This window comes from Lissotriton helveticus (assembly GCF_964261635.1).
Source record: "Lissotriton helveticus chromosome 1_1 unlocalized genomic scaffold, aLisHel1.1 SUPER_1_unloc_45, whole genome shotgun sequence".
In the NCBI taxonomy this organism is placed as follows: Eukaryota; Metazoa; Chordata; class Amphibia; order Caudata; family Salamandridae; genus Lissotriton; species Lissotriton helveticus.
Window position 1 is genome coordinate 1464303 of NW_027611687.1, and position 21300 is coordinate 1485602.

The window sequence follows — 21300 nt, forward strand, 5'->3', positions numbered from 1 at the left end:
GGTGGGTCCTGTCAGGGCTTACTCCTCCCTCCAAGCATCTGTATCCCTGTCTTCCACTCCACAGCACACACCAACAATCTCAGACATGGTTTACACTCAGTATTCCAGATGCCAGGGCTCCTGGCAGAGAGGGGCAACGATAGGGAGATTGTGGTAGAGCTGTCAGATTTCCCAGGTTCTGGGTGGGCAGCTGATCCAGTCCATGTTTTAGCTTTGTGTTCTGAGACTTGTAGTCCTATCTGTCTCTCAAGACTACCAATCCCAGAATGCAAAGCAGAAAGCTGGACTGGATCTTCTACTACGGCATGGACCTGGGAACCTGAGAGCTCTGCCAATGCCCCTCGAACACAAGCTCACTCTGCCGGAAACCCAGATTCTCCCAGTGCCCTCTCGCCTTAGTTGGGGGCCTTCACATCAGGGAAGAGCGCAGGTTTTCCCATGATGGCCGTGTGAGACGAGCGTGATGATCACTGTAAGTGACAGGAGTGTCTCCAAACCTCCACAGCTGAAAATTATATTTGTGAAGACAAGTCCGCCAGGACTAGAACATCCAGATCTTCAGATTTTTGTGAAAAATAGTCTGAGAGGAACAGCCTCTTAAACTAGGGTAGTGCATACCACAACTTCGGGACACCGTCACCTAACCATATTGCAAGCTGTGCCCATCACGTGCCACATAGAAGGGATCCTTGCTGCAGCCACCACTCCTACCTCCAGTATGAGCCACAAGTGACCATGGGCTAGTATCATTAACAGTCAATCATGTGCCATGGGGGACAGGCACCTGGCTGCGGCTACAGCTCACAATCTAGTATCATACACATGCACCATCACCTCACCATACTGCAAGATGTGCCCATCACGTGCGGCAGAGGTGAAGCCTGGCTGCAGCCACCGCACCTAGTCCCAGTATGAGCCACAACTGGCCATAGCCCAGTATCAACCACACACCATCACAGCTCAGTATCAGCCTCATGCCATCACAGCCCAGTATCAACCATACGCCATCACAGCTCAGTATCAGCCACACGCCATCCCAGCTCAGTATCAGCCACACACCATCACAGCCCAGGATCAGCCACACGCCATCACAGCTCAGTATCAGCCACAGGACATCACAGCTCAGTATCAGCCACACGCCATCACAGCCCAGAATCAGCCACATGCCATCAAAGCTCACTATCAATCACATGTCATCACAGCTCAGTATCAGCCTCATGCCATCACAGCCCAGTATCAACCATACGCCATCACAGCTCAGTATCAGCCACACGCCATCACAGCTCAGTATGAGCCATACGCCATCACAGCTCAGTATCAGCCGCACGCCATCACAGCCCAGTATCAGCCATCACAGCTCAGTATCAGCCACACGCCATCGCAGCCCAGTATCAGCCATACGCCATCACAGCTCAGTATCAGCCACACGCCATCACAGCTCAGTATCACCCACACGCCATCACAGCCTAGTATCAGCCACACGCCATCACAGCTTAGTATCAGCTACACGCCATCACAGCTCAGTATCAGCCACACGCCATCACAGCCCAGTATCAGCCACACGCCATGACAGCTCAGTATCAGCCACACGCCATCACAGCCCAGTATCAGCCATACGCCATCACAGCTCAGTATCAGCCACAAGCCATCACAGCCCAGTATCAGCCACACGCCATTACAGCTCAGTATCAGCCACACGCCATCACAGCTCAGTATCAGCCACACGCCATCACAGCCCAGTATCAGCCATACGCCATCACAGCCCAGTATCAACCATACGCCATCACAGCTCGGTATCAGCCCCACGCCATCACAGCTCGGTATCAGCCACACGCCATCACAGCTCGGTATCAGCCACACGCCATCACAGCTCAGTATCAGCCACACGCCATCACAGCCCAGTATCAGCCACACGCCATCACAGCTCAGTATCAGCCACACGCCATCACAGCCCAGTATCAGCCACATGCCATCACAGCTCAGTATCAGCCACACGCCATCACAGCCCAGTATCAGCCATACACCATCACAGCTCAGTATCAGCCAAACGCCATCACAGCCCAGTATCAGCCATACGCCATCACCTCACAATTCAGCAAATCATGCCTTTTCTCTGCCAGAAAAGGAAGCGCAGGTACCTCTACCAGCCGTTTAGAAATACTGGGCAGAATCTGTGGTTAGTACTGGCATTTCTGCCCATTGTCTCCAGGCCCCGGGGAGGTTTGGTTGTAACTCCTAGCCAAGACTCCCTTTATTTCCTGGACTCCTCGATGGGAAACGTGCTGCAGTATCCAGACCTCACTTTACAAAACAATAGGCATTCACAAATGTCCATTCGGATGGCTGTCTAAGAATAGTCCTATAACAAACGCAAATATTGAGGCAGTTACACAGAACAGATGGTAAAGGGGATTGAGATCTGATCAACCCAAGTCTGGCAACAGTGTTCTCCATAGGGCTGAGTCCCAATGTAGGTCTTTGTTTTTTTCTAAAAGGATTCCGAATGGGTTCAGTGTTACTGCAGCACTTTACAAGCAGACTGGCAGGCATCGGAAGCATAACTAGGTTTGGGTGCCAACCCAACAGGGCTCAGCACCAATGCAAGCCTTTAGACATTCTTTTCATGGGCACTTTGAATGGTCCTGAAAGAGCACTCTGGTGTCTTCTCAGTTCAAAACACCTCAGTTGGCTTTGATCCATGCCGATACAGAGCACTGGCAAACAAATCCAGTCATGTCTGTAACTGAGACAGTCACAAATAATGGGGAGGATTAGAGTTTTTTAGGTCGAGCCTAGAGCAGCGCAAAGTACTAGATGCATGCTCCACCACTACTACGTACTACCTCATGGGCCAGATGTAGGTAGCCCAATACCGGTCGGTAACTGCTGAAATTACCGAATTACTGCCGTTACCGACCGGTTTTAGGATATTGAGATGTAGGTGGCTACATTTCAGATTCAGTAATTTACCGAATCGGTAATTTAAGGATTCGGTAAATTACCGATTCCTTAAAATACCGAATCGGTAAATTACTGAATCTGAAATGTAGGAAGCACTCTAATGAGTGCATTGCATGGTTAAGGATTCGGTATTTACCACCAAATAAAAGTTGGTGGTAAATATCGAAAACCTTTGAAAAAGCAAATTTGTGCCTTTTTCAAAAGTGCCATGTGGCATACACTATTCAGGGGTGCAACAGGGTGTCAATGTGACACCCTGCCACCCTTGAATGTTTCCCCCTACTACCGAATCGGTAAATACCGATTCGGTAATTCTATTTAATTCCTATGGGCCTCCAGGCCCATAGGAACGAATGTGAATTACCGATTCGGTATTTACCGAATCGGTAATTACCGAATATTACAGATTCGGTAAACTCTACCGAATACTTACCTACATACCATTTACCGATTCTGAAATACCGAATCGGCAAAATTCTGTATTTTAGAATCGGTAAATGGAACTTACCTACATCTGGCCCGTAGTGCCCTGTTTTCTGTGAAGTGAAATATTGCCAAAATCCAGGATTAGCAGAGTGCACTACAAAGTATGTGAAAAAGTACTTCTGAGGCTCAGTAAGAGAACTGGGCAACATGACCCCAGAGCGATGCGCAGCAAAAGTCTAATGGATCATTACACCTATTGCCCTTATTGAAAACAAGATCTAGAAGAGCGACACACCACTGAGCCTGCTCCTGAACCCCCTAAGGGCTCATGTATGATGAATGTAGTGTCTGGCCTAAATGGTGAACATCTATTTTTTAGGCTGTGCCAAACTGTGATGATTTTTTGTAAAGAATATTTTGTCTTCCAAAAGGGAAGCTGTAGCGCCTGGTGCTTCTACATCATGTATTTATTTTGTGTGTTGCCGCTTGTGAGTTGTTTTCAACGCTATGGCAGCTTATTCCTTACAGTACAGGTTAGCTGCAGAGAAAACGCTCCTTAAACAAGAGGCCTGTAGTCTGTCCGTCCATGACACTGTTAAGCAATAAGAACGGTATTGACCAATGCAAATGTTGATGCTGTGTGTGGAGACATGTTAATAGCCTTGCCTCACACATTACCAGCTTTCTAGGCATTTAAATGCTTAACAAGGGCCCGTCCTCTCCTTTTGGGATAAATTGTGGCTCAAAATTCATAAAACTTCCAGAGCTGCTCATTAAATACAAATGAAACTTGGTTGTATATAAATATTGTAGATTTATTTCCAGAATACAAGATTGGAGCACAGCACGTCAGTTATCTCCAGGTTTCTAGTCCAACTGCTAAGTATGGAACTTGGAACCTAGGATGTAAGATGCAGGCACGCATCACACATTCCAGGTGTCAGATCCATACAAGTTAATAAACATAGAAAACATAAGTAAACAGAATAACGGAATGTAACACATCTTACCCCTAAACAAAAGAACATTAATCCAAATATCTGCTAGGAACTTTCTTTTGTCTATTGCAAGCTTTGACTCTGGAAGCAACAGATAAGTCACCTTGAACCAAATTCTGCGAGCAATTTGAGGAACCAATATTTGGTCCACGTTGGCTATTCCCAGGAGCAGCAATAGGAGAATTATGTACATTGCCTAAATCTCTACATCTTGCTACTCTACGAACATTCCATACCCTACCATCCTGCGTGACTACACTACTTTTAAAAACTTTGACCACTTTGATGGGAGGAAAGAACTTGGAAAAACCTTTAACAAGAAAACCAGGTTTTTTAATTCGCACCCATTCCCCTACCACAAAATCATTAACCTTGGATTTCATCCTGGAATCAAACAAAGTCATCATTTTTTGTTGTTTGTCTTCCACACGTTTGGCCACACACGCAAGATCCAGAACAGAATTATTCCCTTTGTCAAGTTCTTTAATCCACCAGGGGCATATATCAGATGACGGTTCTCTTCCTTTAAGAAGTTTGAAGGGACTGACACCAGTAACAGAATGAGCTGTGATGCGATATGTCCATAACCTTTTCCTTACTACATCCAACCACCCATCATCAGAGGTATGCGTACCATTTATACAATCCTTAAGAACACGATTAAAACGTTCAACTTGGCCATTTTCCCTGGGTTCATACAAGGATGTAGTGTAGTGTTTAATACCACAACCACTAAGAAACTTCTCAACATCAGCAGAAATAAGTTGAGCGCCATTGTCCGTAACACAGGTCTCTGGAAAACCTTCCCTCGCAAACACTTCTTTTAGGAAAAGAACAACAGCTTGAGAAGAAGCTGTGCTAACAAATTTCACCTCAGGCCACTTTGAGTGGTAATCCACTAGGACCAAAGCATAACGAGCATTGCAGGGTAACTGTTTGAAAGGGCCAGATATGTCAAATGCCACCTTCTGCCAAGGAAAATTTGGCCAACTCACAGGTTTGAGAGGAGCAGAAGTCAAATGAAGCATTTTATCACTATTGATACAGTGCGAACAATCCCTTACTAGCCTGTCGACCATCTTGTCAACAACCGGCCACCAGAAGTTTTCTCTAATAAGGCGTTTCATCGAAGACATGCCAATGTGACCCTGATGAGAGAGTAGCAAAATCTTCTTCTGTAGTGACTGGGGAGGAATTAGTTTACCAGCTTTAAACAACAGACCACTAAACTCTTCAATCTCAGTTGACACCTGACCATATGAAGCTAAGTCAGCTGAGATACCTCTATTGGCTGGCCAACCTTTTCTTACAAAATCAAACATTTGTTGACAAACCAGATCCTTACTCAATTCAGCAAACCATTCCTCTTCACTCAAAGTAAGAAATTCCTCAGAAACACAATCACTTATAGAAGCTACCACATCAACCTCATCATCCACACTATGAGCATTGTCACAGGGAAATCTCGACAGAAAATCAGCTGTGACATTATTCTTACCAGGAACATACACAATGTCAAAGTCATATTCTTGAAGACGTGAAGACAAACGAGCTATACGCGCTGTAGAATTCCATCCACCCCCAGGAGACAGGATCCCTACTAATGGTTTATGATCAGTCCTCAGCATAAACCGATTTCCCCACACATAATTCCTGAAGTGCTCAACAGCCCAAATACAGGCAAGAAGCTCTTTTTCTATAACAGAGTATCTTCTTTCTGTAGGGGACAAAGTCCTTGAAGAGAACGCAACACACCATTAATCCTTACCAGATGACTGACTCAAAACTCCACCAATGCCATATAAACTAGCGTCAACAGTAATGATGCATTTCTTATTAACACAGTAAGATTTTAATGTAGGTGCACTAACAATCTCCTCCTTAATTTGCTTAAAAGCCTGTTCCTGTCTCTCCGTCCAAATAAACTCAGCAGAACTCCTTGTTAACTCCCTAAGAGGCTCCATTTTGCTAGCAAAATTCTGAATAAACTTGCTATAGTATTCACATAATCCCGCAAACGAGAGTAGTTTTTCCTTATTATCTGGAGAGGGAGCTTTCACAATTGCATCCACAAGATTCTTTTTCGGTACAACACCCTCTCCTGAAAGAGAATGTCCTAAGTACTCCACAGTTTTGCAAAAAAACTTGCACTTACTGGCCTTAATAGTCAAACCATATTTCTCCAACTTGGAACACACTTCTTTAAGATGAACATCATGTTCTGCAACATTTTTAGAAAAAACAAGTATGTCATCCTGGAAACACTTAACGAAAACACCTAGATCCTTAAATATGTGGTACATAGCCCTTTGAAAGACCGAAGCAGCCGAAGCCAAACCGAATGGCATTCTCTTAAACTGAAATAACCCATGAGGAGTGATAAAAGCTGTAAATTGCTTAGAGTCTTCCGTGAGTTCGATCTGATGATATGCAGATCGAAGATCTAGCGTACAAAATACACATGCCCCATCCAACATACACAACATTTCATTGATGTTAGGTAACGGGTGACAGTCTGTAACCAAACACTTGTTCAGGGCTCTCAGGTCCACACACAACCTAATAGTTTTGTCAGGTTTAATTGCCAAAACAATAGGCGAAACCCACTCCGAGGACTCTACCTCTTCGATGACACCATCCTTCACCATAGTATCCAACATAATCCTAAATTCCTCCCTAACACTGATAGGAACACCCCTTAATCTTTGTTTAACAGGGACTGCATTGGGTTTGACTTTAATCCTATGAGTAAAACCACATAACTTTCCTAATTTGTCAGAAAAAACGTTTGGGAAAGAGCCTGAAATTCTCTTAGACATGGATAAAATATCACATTCTCCATCCGATATGGCAAGAACAGACACGGGATCTTTTAATCTAGGATTCAACGTAATTCCTAATTTCGCTTGATCCCTCCATCCTAATACATTCACACCTTCCCATGCAACGTACATTTTGATAATAGCAGAATTACTTTTTATCGTAATGAGAACCTCCTTAAAGCCCATAACATTTATTTCTGATTTACTAAAATTGTAAGCAATGATATCTGGTTCGCATAAAGAATTTAGATCTACCAAATCTCCAAATGATTCCAGACAATAATCACGAGTGATTATAGTCCACGGTGAACAAGAATCTACCATGAGTTCAAGGACTTTACCCAAAATGTTTACCAAACTTTTTGGAGATGGTAAATTATCAGCTTGTGTCACATCAAATGGAGTTTGTACAGAGACCACAATCCCAGATTCTTTAAGACCAGAGTCATCACCCTTCCCTTCTTCAGTAACATAGGATACATTTCCACTGTAACGTTTAGAACTGGTAAAAGAAGGCTTCTTATATTCATTAAAAGGTTTGTTAGGAGTTTTACACATTTTTGAAAAATGTCCAGTACGTCCGCATTTATTACATTGTCTGTTAATAGCAGGACACTGTGGAAAGGAGGCAATATGATCAGGATTCCCACATCTGAAACAATGAAATTGCTTTCCCTTGTTATCATACTTATTAGGACCTTGAGTCTTTGCTCCTTGCGCGTTTACAACGCAAACCTCACTGCTAGAAGTAGAAGGAGCAGCATTAACAGAAACCTTATCCAAAGACTTGATCCACTTATCTGACTGTTCCAGAGCTTTAGCTGTACTTATAGCTGTCTCTAAACTAGGATCCCCCAAAATCCACAACTGTTCCTGTACCTTCTTGCTCTTTACATGTACAACAATTTGATCTCTAATCATCTCATCAGTTATTAGACAAAAATTGCAATGTAAAGAAAGTGCCCGTAAAGCTGTCAGAAAATCGTCAAAACACTCACTTTCATCCTGTACTCTAGTATAAAATTTAAATCTATTCAAAGCAACACTAGTCACAGGTTTAAATCTACCTTCTATCCTTTGCACCGCCTCATCATACACATTAATGTCACCCCCAGACCTGACAGGAGGCAAAGTTCTAAAAACCAGTTGTCCCTCTGACCCAAGACAATGTAAAAAAATATTCTTTTTTCTCTCCGCTGACATTCTTTCTCCATCCATAGCCTTTAGATACGTATAAAATTCTTCTTTCCATCTAGTCCATGGAATTGGCGGGTCTCCTTTTGTCTGCAAAAACTTGGACGGAGGATCGAATTGCATGTTTAGTGTTTAAGATCCTAACCTATACTATGGATATCACTAAAGTTTTAATTTAAAATATATATATATATTTTTTTAAGTTCTTCAAACTAAAATTAATAAAGCAGCATAAACTGCCATTAAACTGCAAATCGAAATTATCAAAGTAGAGAGAGTTCCTTCCAAAAATACTCCAGCAATCAAAGTAGAGAGTTCCTTCCAAAAATTAACTCCAGCACTGAAAATATCTCTTAAACATAAATAATACCACAAAGATCCACAAGGTGGAAGTCACGTGAGAAGTTTGAATTCCAAAATATCAGAAACTTTATGAAATATTTCGAAGAGTGTTAGTTGAAAAATTATCTCGAATAAACATCCAATTTTTTTTTTTTTTTCCTTTTCCCAAATAAGGTTTGCCACAATTTCCAAGCGCCCTTTAAAGAATTGGTTTTCCGGCGTGTGACACAGTACCTTTTGTTTAACGCGCACTGCAGCACACCTCAATCCGGCTTCACTATCTCCGGTAACTCCGAGTAAACTGTTACCATGGAGATCCAAAATGGCGTTGCCGCGTAGTGCGCGATGACAGAGGTGTGTGATGCGCACTGACACGTGATGGAAGCGTCGTCAGAGGCAATGACGCTTTTCCCCGTCGCGAGCGCTCCAAGCTTTTCTCGTCTCGAGCTCTCGACAGCGCTAAACAGCCAAAATACCTTAAAATCCACAACTTTTGATTCTTTCTTCCTCACAACGTCGGATCAAGACGTCCCTTGAGAACAGGATACCGCTTGGCTTGCGAAGTATACCGCTTGGCTTGCGAAGGTAAAACGGGTCGTTTTCAATCCTTTTCCGTTTTGGGTTCGTGAAGTTTTTTTTAATTTCTGCTCCTGTGCTCCTCTTAAACGTGGCAGAAGTAGTACGATGTCCTCGTCGCCAATATTAAATACAAATGAAACTTGGTTGTATATAAATATTGTAGATTTATTTCCAGAATACAAGATTGGAGCACAGCACGTCAGTTATCTCCAGGTTTCTAGTCCAACTGCTAAGTATGGAACTTGGAACCTAGGATGTAAGATGCAGGCACGCATCACACATTCCAGGTGTCAGATCTATACAAGTTAATAAACATAGAAAACATAAGTAAACAGAATACCGGAATGTAACACTGCTAATACCTCTCAAACACTCTATTTTGTTTATCAACGTCTTTTATTCACCCCCGCAAAATTAGCCTCCTTCTCTGCGAATCTTACCCCTAATTGTTGGTCTTGTCCATGCACAAACGCAGATCTATACCATATGCTTTTTGGCTGCCCTCCCATACATTGTTTTTGGCAATTAGTTTGGTCTCAAATTAACAATATTTTTAAAACTAAAGTTCCCTTTACTCCCTCCAATGTTTTTCAAGGCTCGCTATCACCCTGTTGGCCACAATTACCCTCTAGTTCCAAAATCATAGATTTGCTATTGGCAATAGCTTTTCACTTAATTACTTCTAATTGGAAACAAGCTGACAAAATCACCTTTACAGCCTGGTGGAATTCAGTCTGTTTTCATCATAGACTTGACACTAATTACGTTCCCCCTGATTATCTATCAAGAGAGATCTTTTATGGCACCTTATATCCACATATTTAACTTACATTGCCTCACATAGCACTCTTTCAGTTCAATTCTCTAATGAAGTTCAAAAACCTCTGTGATTTACTAGTTGTTGTTGTTTATTTAAACACATACTGTTTTTATTCCCTTAGATATTTACCCTTACTGTAACTTGATATTTATATTTCTTACCATTGTTTTTTATGTATATAGAATTGTTTTTTATGTGTAATTCTTTTTACTTAAAGCTATTATAGAGTTCAGATTATAGTAGTATGGATATTCTTCCTTTCCTTACCCCCTTCCTCTCCCGTTTTTAGGTTTTCTTTACCTTCCCTTTCCTTCCCTTTCTCTTTTTTTATATTTCTCATATATATCTGATTGCTTCTATATAACGTTCTTTTAATGTAACAAATACTTTGTTTTTATATAATGTATTATTTTGAACTTTGCTAATAAACTTAGATATTAAACATAAAATAAAAACAAGGGCCCGTCCTTTACATGCTATCATATAAAATGTATTATTGGGTAAAATTCAATCTTGTTCAAATTAAGGGATCGAGGATGTTGGTAGGACCCGTTACGGAACTGGCAGGTGCTGCCAGGGCACAAGTCCTATGAAAAGAAGTGGGGGGACTCACCAAGTTAGACACTATGCAAGTGACATCATGACGCATGCAATACAGCACATGACCTTTCTACGTTGAGCTATAAAACAAATAAAATAGTGCTATTTGAATTATTTGTGTAAATACTGGGACAGACCACCCCATATGAGTTTTACAGTGTCTGCACTTCTATACAGGAACCGAACAAAGGCAAAAACAAGCCTCTCTTAAGTACCTGTGAAGAGATAGCAAGCTGTGTGCCTGTGTTTCCCTTCAGTGGTATTTACATATGTGTGACGTTTCCAGGCCGCCTCCAGTCACGAGATTCAAACAAAAGGTTGCCTGATGGCCCCTTAACTTCGGCATTGGCTGGAGGTAAAAAAAAAGCAAGCATTGACATAGCCAATAGGTCGCCTTTGGGACCTTATAAGTGTTTAGCCACGCAACAGTTGATGTTGTTGCACCAAGGATATTGTGCTGCATAACTGAATACTTGTAAGGTCCCAAAAGCGAGACCTATTGGCTATGCCAATGCTTCTTAAAGAGTTAACTACTCTTTCGTACAGCTGACAACCATATTTTTATTGGTTCCTACTTTACGTTACTTTTGTTAGTCTGCTGTAGTAGTTTCATAACTACCCGCCCTCGACGAGTACACTCTTCTTGTGTACCAACTGTAAGCATTCCACACTTTATTCCTGGATTATGCCATCTACATAGGAACAACTCCCTTCTAAGAGTGTCCCATAGTGGACTCATGCAGGGAAGTAAGATGGCGGTCGGCTGAGGCAACCGCTTGCAGCTACTCACACCTTGAACAGTTGGCTCCCCCCTGTCATTAGCCCCCCGCAGCATGTGAATAATGTTATCGGACATATTGGAGAACTTATTGAGGCTTTTAGATAAAAAGACAGGCAGTTCTGTCCCTGCATGTAAGATCGCGACCAGACAGCAGGAGCTACTACTGGCATGCACAAAGCTGTACAGCGCTCTGACTTACCCCAATTGCTGCCGTCTGGGGGTGCACTCATCAACTGGGATGAAGCCAAAAAAAACAGCGGTGGCTCGAGGAAGAGCGACCCAGCACACGAACAGCCCTACAGCAGATGGGATAGCCGCACGTGTCATGGTGGAGATGGGAGCTGGAGCAGAGACAACGACTTGGCAACATGGATGTCTAGGCCAGACAACAGCCTGGAAGGAAGATGCTCTATATGCAGATGATGCCATAATAATGGATTTAACCCTAACTGGACTGCAAAGACGACTTGGTGAGTTAATTATGTACACAGAGGATTATTATCTAAAAATACATATTTTAAAAAGCAAAGTTATGATTTTTTGTGATAAAGGATGTATGATCAGAAAAAATTTGAATTGGTTCCTGGGAAACGAGTAATTGGAAGTAGTAAAATTGTATCCAAATTTAGGAAAAATATATATTTGCTCTATAGAGGAAGGGGAAGGGAGGAGCTGCGCCCCAGCAGCGCCTCGCTGGTCCTATGATTGCATATTTGCTCAGAGGCCCTGTAGTGCGGCCTGGACTGGGCCCTGGGACTGGGACCGTGCAGATGCAGGAGCCCCAAGATGAGAACATAACTAGTGGACTCCCGGAGAGACCCGATGAGGAGCAGGATGAGCGGAGAGGCCTGACCGAAGACGCTCCGGAGACAGCAATGGGAGAAACTGTGAAGGTAAATGACTCCCAGGTAGTCCACAGCCAGATGGAGCCTGGCAGCTCCAGACAGCAGGGATGAGGGGGTGAGCCTTCGCATATAGACACTACAGCTAGGAGCATGGGAGCAAAAGAGAGCATGAATGTGCAGAATAGGGGTATATGTAACTACCTCAGCAGCAAGGGTCTTGGCGATACTGGCCACAGTGAAAATATAGTAAACAATGGTGCAGAAGGTTGGTTTCGAAGCTCCCTTTAAACGCTCTCTGCAAAGCAGGAAAACCCCAGCACGGGAAGCCTGTTTTGCAGACCTTGTTGCCACCACACTTCCCTGGGCCACAGGACTACAGTGCCCAGTATCCCTTGGGGCAGATGATGGGAGCAGAGCGCGTCAGGAGGGGCTTACATTTCCGGTAGGGCTCCCACAGCACCTAAAGCCCACTTGACAGACCTTGCTGCCACGGCACTTCCCTAGGTCACAAGACTACAGTGCCCAGTATCCCTTGGGGCCAACAACGGCAGCAGAGTGTGCAAGGAGGTGCCTAAATTCGCAGTAGGGATCCTGCAGTGCGGGAAGCCCATTTTTCAGACCTTGTTGCCGCTGCACTTCCCAGGGCCACAGGACTACATTGCCCAGCATCCCTTGGGACAGACAATGAGAGCAGAGCGCGCCAGGAGGTGCTTACATTTGCGGCAGGGCTCCCACAGCACCTGAAGCCCATTTGACAGACCTTGCTGCCACGGCACTTCCCTAGGCCACAAGACTACAGTGCCCAGATTCCCTTGGGGCCGACGACAGCAGCAGAGCTCGCCAGGAAGCGTTTAAATTTGCGGCAGGGCTCCAGCAGTGTGGGAAGCCTGTTTTGCAGACCTTGTTGCCACCACTCTTCCCTGGGCCACAGGACTACAGTGCCCAGCATCCCTTGGGGCCAACGACGGCAGCAGAGTGTGCAAGGAGGTGCCTAAATTCGCAGCAGGGCTCCTGCAGCGTGAGTAGCCCATTTTGCAGACCTTGTTGCCACCGCACTTCCCTGGGCCACAGGACTACAGTGCCCAGCATCCCTTGGGGCAGACGATGGGAGCAGAGTGCACCAGGAGGTGCTTAAATGTGCGGCAGGGCTCCCATAGCACCTCAAGCCCATTTGACAGTACTTCCCTAAGCCACGGACTACAGTGCCTAGCACCCCTTGGAGCCGATGACAGCAGCAGAGTGCACCAGGAGGTGTTTAAATTTGCGGAAGGGCTCCCGCAGCACGGGAAGCCCATTTTGCAGACCTCGTTGCCACTGCACATCCCTGGGCCACAGGACTACGGTGCCCAGCATCCCTTGTGGCCGACAATGACTGCAGAAAAGAACAGGAGGTGCTGAAATTCGCGCCAGGGCTCCTGCAGCGCGGGAAGCCCGTTTTGCAGACCTCGTTGCAACTGCACTTCCTGGGCCACAGGACTACAGTGCCCAGTATCCCTTGAGGCCGAAGACGGCAGCAGAGCACGCTAGTAGTCGATTAAATTTGCGGCAGGGCTCCCGCAGCGCAGGACAAGCGTGGGTGGGCCAGTGTGCGCCCATCAGAGGCTGGGCTGGCCCACCCCCTGAAACCTACAACTGAAGGCTTGACCCTCCCTCTAAAGGTACTGTGACCGACTTTGACTTCTACCAAGCTATAAAACAGATCCCCTAATAGTGACCAGCTAGTTTTATTGTTGGTCTTTTTCTCTCATCGTGTTGCGCTCCTGCTTAACTTATGGGGGAAGGAAAGTAATTGAGGGAGTGCTGGGCGGCGCTCTGAAGAAAAAGACTCGGAATCCTAGCCCTGGGATTGAGAGGGGGAACTTGGGGGAAATGTGATGGACTGACTAGAAACCATACTATTTGATTGTGAGGGCTTGCTTATGACATCTATACCATCTACTCTTACATCTGCTCTCTCCCCAAGGGACCACCAAACCTCCACCTCCTCTACCGCTACATCTGTTACTCCAGGCCCTGGCAGTATACCAAGCCTATTCAAAAAGGTAGCTAACAAGAAACGACTGCCGAAAGTCACTGAAGATATGAAGCACAGGGTCAGACTGATTTGCATATGGCCATGTCTGAACTGGGGTGGCGGAGTGAGCTAAAGAATGATGATGGATTAAACCCAGATCAGTTGATTGGAGGTGAGTGTTTGATTTGCTCCAACGCTCCGTCCATCATCCCCTTTGGTATCGCACTGAAGATATCGAGGCGTTCCCTATCGACTCCCCGGGCAATCATAGCAAAGCCCAAGGTGGGATTTTAGTAAACCTACCTTGAGCAATAGAATCTCATCCCTCGAGGAACAACCAGTTACGTCCACACACCCATTCACAAGGAGAGCTCGCAACCTATGGGCACAGCACCTAGTGGGATGGATACGACTCTTCCCCTCGGTGGTTGCAGGGTGGGGAGTACTGAAACAATACCAACTAACCTAGAACTTCAGAGGGAAATTCTAGCCCTAAAAGAAACAATAGGGGCTTTAACCACCCTCATTTCCAAATTATATCTCATTAGAGAAGATCGCAGTAGCCCGGAGACATTACTTTTCATGCGCCCTTTGAGTACACTCACGATCTTGAAATTTAATCATCTCATTACCCAGAGCAAACAAACAACAGGTTATACCCCTTTGGAGCCCCCAGGTGAGTGTTACTACTCGGGGAGCCATCCCCAGCCGATCTGTGCATTTTGGGGGGCCCCGTCCCACCAGGGCCGCTTGCATACCTCTCACCCCGTTCGGAGTCCCGGTTCCAGCCAGGACCCCTGCATGCCTACACGTTCGAGGGCAACCTGGGGAGCCCACCCCCGGCTGTCCCCACCGGCTCCCTGCACGGGCAGCACCCTCACGTGCTGCCGCAGGAGCTGGCACCACATTTCTGGTATGCCCGCTCCAGCGGGCAGACCCAAAGTCTCGCGCTGGCACGGTCAGTCCTCGGGGGAGTGCGGCTACCCTCCCCCGGCCTCCTCTTTCTCTCCTGGGCCGGGGGATGGGGTCCCAGGCCCCTGGGCCATCTTCACAGGGGGCGCAATGGCACCCCCTGCTTAGCTTCATGACCCAGGGATGGGGTCCCGTGCCCCCGAACCAGCTGTACGGGGAGTGCGCCGGCGCTCCATGACTCTTCTGCAGGGACCAGTATGGGCTCCTGGCACCCCGCGAGCACCATTACCTTCTCTCTGGGGTCTGGGGATGGGGTCCCAGGCCCCTGGGCACATTTTCATGGGGAGTGCGATGGCTTTCCACGACTTTTATTTTCATGAGATGGCGCTCCCCCGCCTCCTCCTCCACACACGGGACCCAGAATTGGGATCCTGAGCCCCTCCCCCTCACACATCTTCAGGGGGAGCGCAACAGCGATTCCCGACTTCACGTTCGGCAGGGGCCATGGTGGGCTCCTGGCACCCCACAGGGGTACCTTCACGGGGTGTGCGACGTCTCACCCCGACTTCACTTCTTTGGGGGGCAACCCCCGGGACCTGATCCTTACTGGGGCATCTTCTGGACAGGTGGTGGAGCCCCACGTGCTTCATCGTCAGTCATGGCAGAGGTCAAAGGTCGCCTACCTTCTGGGGGGGCATATCTCAACCCCCCAGGGGTTCGATCTTCAATCAATCAATCAATCATTTGTAGAGTGCATTACTCACCCGTGAGGGTCTCAAGGCACTGGGGGGGAGGGGTGCTGCTACTGCTCGAATAGCCAGGTCTTGAGTAGCCTCCTGAAAGTTAGCAGGTCCTGGGTCTGCCTTAGGAAGATGGGGAGTGTGTTCTAGGACTTAGCGGCAAGGTGGGAGAATGATCTACCGCCGGTGGTCGCTCTTCGGATGCGGGGGACGGTGGCGAGGGCGAGGTCGGCGGAGCGGAGCTGGCGGTTCGGGGTGTAGAAGGTGAGTCGTCTGTTGAGGTATGCCGGTCTGGTGTTGTGAAGTTCCTTGAGTCCATGGGTGAGGAGCCTGAAGGTGATCCTCTTATTTACGGGAAGCCAGTGCAGGTCTCTCAGGTGGGGTGTGATGTGGCTGTGGCGAGGGATGTCGAGGATCAGGCGTGCAGAGGCGTTTTATATGCGTTGTAGTCGTTTCAGGAGTTTGGTCAAGGCACCTGCGTAGAGGGCTTTTCCATAGTCCAGCCTGCTGCTGACAAGGGCCTGGGTGACAGTTCTTCTTGTTTAGGTGGGAATCCACCTGTAGATCTCATAGAGCATGCGGAGGGTGTTGAAGCAGGAGGACGAGACGGCGTCGACTTGCTTTGTCATGGAAAGTGTTGAGCCGAGGATAAACCCCAGGTTGCTTGTGTGAGTGTCGGTGCTGCTCCCAGTACAGTCGGCCACCATGAGTCGTCCCAGGCGGAGGGGGTGGATCCGAGGATGAGGACCTCCGTCTTGTCCGAGTTCAGCTTCATACGGCTGTTCTTCATCCACTCGGCGACGGCCTTAATTCCTTAGTGGAGGTTGGTTTTGGCGGTGACGGGGTCCTTGGTGAGGGAGAGGATCAGCTGGGTGTCATCGGCATAAGAGGTGATGTTGAGGTCGTACAGTCGGGCGACTTGGGCGAGCGGTGACATGTAGATGTTGAATAATGTCGTGCTGAGGGATGATCCTTGGGGTATGCCGCAGATGATGTACCCCAACGGAAAGAGGGAAGACGGACGCTCTGGATTCTGCTGGAGAGGAAGGAGGTGGTCCATTCTAGAGCCTTGTCTCGGATCCCTGCGCTGTGGAGGCGTGTGCGTAGGGTGCGGTGGCAGACAGTGTCAAAGGCGGCTGATAGGTCCAGGAGGATGAGGGTCGCGGTTTCATCGTTGTCCAGCACGGCCCTGATGTCATCGGTGGCGGCGATGAGGGCAGTTTCGCGTGGTTGCTGCAGAACCCGGACTGGGACGGGTCCAGGATGTTGTTCTCCTTGAGGTAGTTGGTCAGTTGTCTGTTGACAGTCTTCTCGATGACCTTCGCCGGAAACGGGAGCAGGGAGATGGGCCGGAAGCTCTTGAGATCCCTCGGATCCGCCTTGGGTTTCTTAAGTAAGGCGTTGATCTCGGTGTGCTTCCAGGCTCTCCGGGAAGGTCGTGGTCTTGAAGGAGATGTTAATGGCCTTGCGGAGATGGGGTACGATGGTGGCGCTAGCTTTGTTGAAGATGTGGTGTGGGCATGGGTCTGATGGAGAGCCGGAGTGGATGGTGTTCATAATTTTGATGGTGTCGTTGTTGTTTATGTTGGTCCAAGTGAGCAGGGGCTCGATGTGGGTGGTGGCCGTGGGGTCTGAGGTGTGGGCGGCTGTCGGGGCAGTCAGGTTGTTGAATCTGTCATGGATGTCTGCGATCTTGCGATAGAAGAAGGTGGAAAGGGAGTCGCACAGGTCTTGCGATGGTGGGATGTTGTTGGGGTTGGAGCTGGGGTTGGAGAGTTCCTTCACAATGTTGAAGAGCTCTTTGCTGTTGTGCGCATTGTTGTCGAGGCGGTCCTTGAAGGAGGCCCTTTTGGCGGATCTGATGTGGTGATGTTGTCTGCGGATAACATTCTTGTGGGCCACGTTGCTGTCCCATGTCTGTTCGCAGTGCCATTTCTTCTCTAGTTTTCAGCAGGTTTGCCTTGGAGGCCTGGAGGCCCGCGGAGAACCAGCTGGCTTTCTTCTTGGTGCGACTGTTGGAGGGTTTCTTGATCGGGCGAGAGTATTGGCACAGTCATTGATCCATCGCCTGAGGTTGCGGGTGGCGTGACGTGTCGGTGGGGTCGGCGCGTGGGTTTCGGACGAGGGTGGTGTTTAGTTGGTCTTCGGCGAGAAGGGATCTGCTGAGTGCGGTGGTGCATGGTGGGTTTCCGGAAGGTGGAGTGGATGCAGCGATGGTCGGTCAAGTGGAGTTCGGTGGTGTGGCTGAAGGTGACTTGGGAGCTTGCATTGAAGATGGGGTTGAGCGTGTAGCCGGCGGAGTGGTTGGGCGTTGTGACGAGCTGTGTGAGTCCGAGGTTGGCAAGGTTTTCAATCAGGGTGGTGAAGTTGGTGTCGTTGTTGTTCTCGAGATCTTGGTGATCTTGGCCTCTTCTTGCTCCTGGTGGCTCACCCCAGCCACTGGGAGCACTTTCCTTCACCCTCCTGGTCTCCAAGAGGGTGGATTCAGCAGGGAGCTGTCTTCGCTAGCTCCCTGCGCAAGCCTTTCGCCTGGCTCTCCTCCTAGGCCTCTCTTCTCCCTGCACAGAGGCACCTGCTTCTGCGCACTTGTCCTGGTCTCTTCTCCTGGCGCTGTTCAGGATCCTGGGACAGTCAGGGGGTTCTTCCTTCCAAATGCTCATTGTGCCCGGCTCCAGCACCCTCTGCCTCGGCAGACCACACCCCAGAGAGAACTTCTCTTCCTGTGTAAACACTTTTAAAGAATTGTGGAGGGGGCTGGCCGGAAGTCTCTTCCCTATCACACAGCAAACACATCACTTCTCTGCCCCTGCTCCCTCCTTCCTGCCCAGGCCTCTGGGTTTGTTCAAAATTGCATCATCCAGGGTCTCTTGCCACATGGTCTCTGAGCGCCCCTTCCCCCCAGGCTGCCTTCCCTCCAGAGGGCCTGGTGCCTGGCACCAGCTGTCAGCTACTGATGGATGAACATGTAGCTGCTCCACCCATCTTCTCTTCTTGGGGTGGAGGCCCTCGCCCTTGGAATGCTTGTTGTGCTGGACTGGGCCTCTGAGGCCACGGCTTGGAGAGGAAGGTCATTAAATCAGCCTGGCAGAGTTAGCCCCCAGCCAGGCCCTGGTTATGAGCTACATAGAGAAATATAACTTTTCTGGATGACCCAGAAGCAGTACAAATATGACTTTGGACTCTACAGAATACTTCTTCTCACACAAGTTACAGTGGAATTTAGTGCGTGTCTGGAATTTGTAGGCCTTAGGAAAGTGTCATTAGCCCATGGGCTCCACATCCCGATAGCAGAATAATGAAGTGAAAACAGTAAAACACACTGACTTTCCCTGACATGTTTCTTCCCAGTGTATAAAGCCTATTCCATGTCACCACCCAATTCTGCATAAGTCCTGCCACACCATTCACTTTGTAGCTGCTCCTGGACTGTGCATGCCAGAAATCTCCCCAGCGCAGCCCGTAAACGTGTGCACAAGCAAGTACACTTCTGTCTGCATGTAACCAGCCCGGTGCCCTTACGCAACGGCCTGGTCAAGCTAGGGGGACACCAGTAAAACCTGCATGTAGTCTCTTTCATCATGAGTTCACTGTGGGTGAGTCCCAACTTATGAAGCTCAACAAATAGGTGCTCAAAAACCGAAAAATCCGGGCATCCCAGAGTGTCAGACCACCTTCCAACAGAAGCTATGATATTGGTCCTACCTAAGCCCAACAGGGACCCCCTGGAGCTACGCTCCTACTGGCCACGGTATACCGACCACAAGATTCGCAGGAAGGTCCTTGCAAACAGGTTGCTCCCCTGCCTCTCTACATTGGCACCAAGACCAGAATGGTTTCATACCTGGGAGAAAAACGTGTCTAAACCTATGACGCCTCTTGCGGCTGATGGAAGAGAATCTTCATGAATTGACTCCTTACACAGCACTCTCACTAGATATAGAGAAGGCCTTCAACACCCTGGAGTAGTTTTACTTAACAAAAGTGCTGATGTGAATGAAAGTAGGCCCAGAAATACTGCACTGGATACATCTCCTCTACACCAACCCAATGGCCTGCATTCGGACAGGCAGAGATCTCAGTTTCTTTCAAAGCATGTGGCAAAGATGCACGCTGTCAATTACTTTCTCCCTAGTCATGGACCTATTCGCTGGCCTGTTTCGTTCACAGGACCCAGCAGTTGGTATACAGAGTGGGCCAAAGTGGGAGGTCATTTCACTGTATGCTGATGATGCATTTGTGTATCTCAGCTAAGTGCATGCGTATCTACCGCAGGTGATGGAGGTTTGTTGGACTTGGCCCTTTTAGCAGATTTACCCCTGAACTTTTTGCCTTGAACTCTTGACATGATGGTAGTGATTTTTGGCCTCTGCGCACTTTAGCACTGTGGCGCAGTGTAAAGTGCATGTGCTCTCTGAGTGCGTGTGGAGAGGTTGGCCTGCCCTCCCATAGGAATGCATGTCGGATATGTGTGTCCATGGTAGTTCCTGATGTGAGAGGAGTGCAGGCTCGAGTTTGGAATGTGCGAACTCGTGAGATTAAATGCTGCGCGAAAGTTTGCGCAGATTTATTGTGTCTAGGAGAAGTGCCACTTCTAGAAGTTGGCATGTCTGTGCAGTGAATGTGAATTGACTGTTTGGCTTGTGATTGGCTGGAGCTGGCTGGTGTGCCTGGCTCCAGGATCCAGGATGGGTCTGCCCCGGTGGTAAATGGAGAGATCTGCATGTAGATGGGAGGGAGGTGTTGCACCTGGGGCTTGAATAGGGCTGGGCCTTCCCTCCACAATGCTGGCTCCACCTCCTGTGGTGCGTCTGATGTCCCTGACCCATCCTGTGAATAGGAGAAGAGGAGCTGAGCAAAAGAAAGTGCTCAAGTGCTCCCAAACCAGTTGCATCTGGTTTTCCCTAAATCCTGTGCTGGGTAACAAAGGAGTTTGAATAAAGGGCTGTGGCCCCATGAATTTGTTTGAGTGCTTAACTTGAAACAACCAGGGGCGTGCAGCTGCTGGGGCCCAGGGGAAGGCTTGCCTCTCTGGGCCCTGCCCTGTCCCTGGATACCTGGAGGACTTCTCCCCTGCTGGGAGCTGTTTTTCTTTGATGCCCAGGACTTCTTGGACCTTGTTCCCTTTGTGCTTACTCTTGCCAAGGTTTGATGATGCATTGGCAGTCAGGGGGCTGAGCAGCGCGACGCTGCGGCCCTTGCCGAGGGAATGCCCCTCATAGGGATTCTCCCCCTCCTTGTGGGCTTTTTCTCCCCCTCCTTGTGGGCT

The 21300-nt window shown here is 47.9% G+C and overlaps 1 protein-coding gene across 1 annotated transcript in view; it reads right to left on the reverse strand.

Moving 5' to 3' along the window:
• The window catches only part of LOC144806095 (uncharacterized), a 144444-nt gene that overhangs the window by 111624 nt on the left and 11520 nt on the right, over positions 1-21300 (reverse strand). The window contains exons 3-4 of the mRNA XM_078672532.1: positions 7338-8219; positions 4622-6119 (exon numbers count right to left, since the gene is read on the reverse strand). Coding sequence (XP_078528658.1) covers positions 4622-6119; positions 7338-8219 — 2380 coding nt within the window. The remainder of the gene's footprint in view (positions 1-4621; positions 6120-7337; positions 8220-21300) is intronic.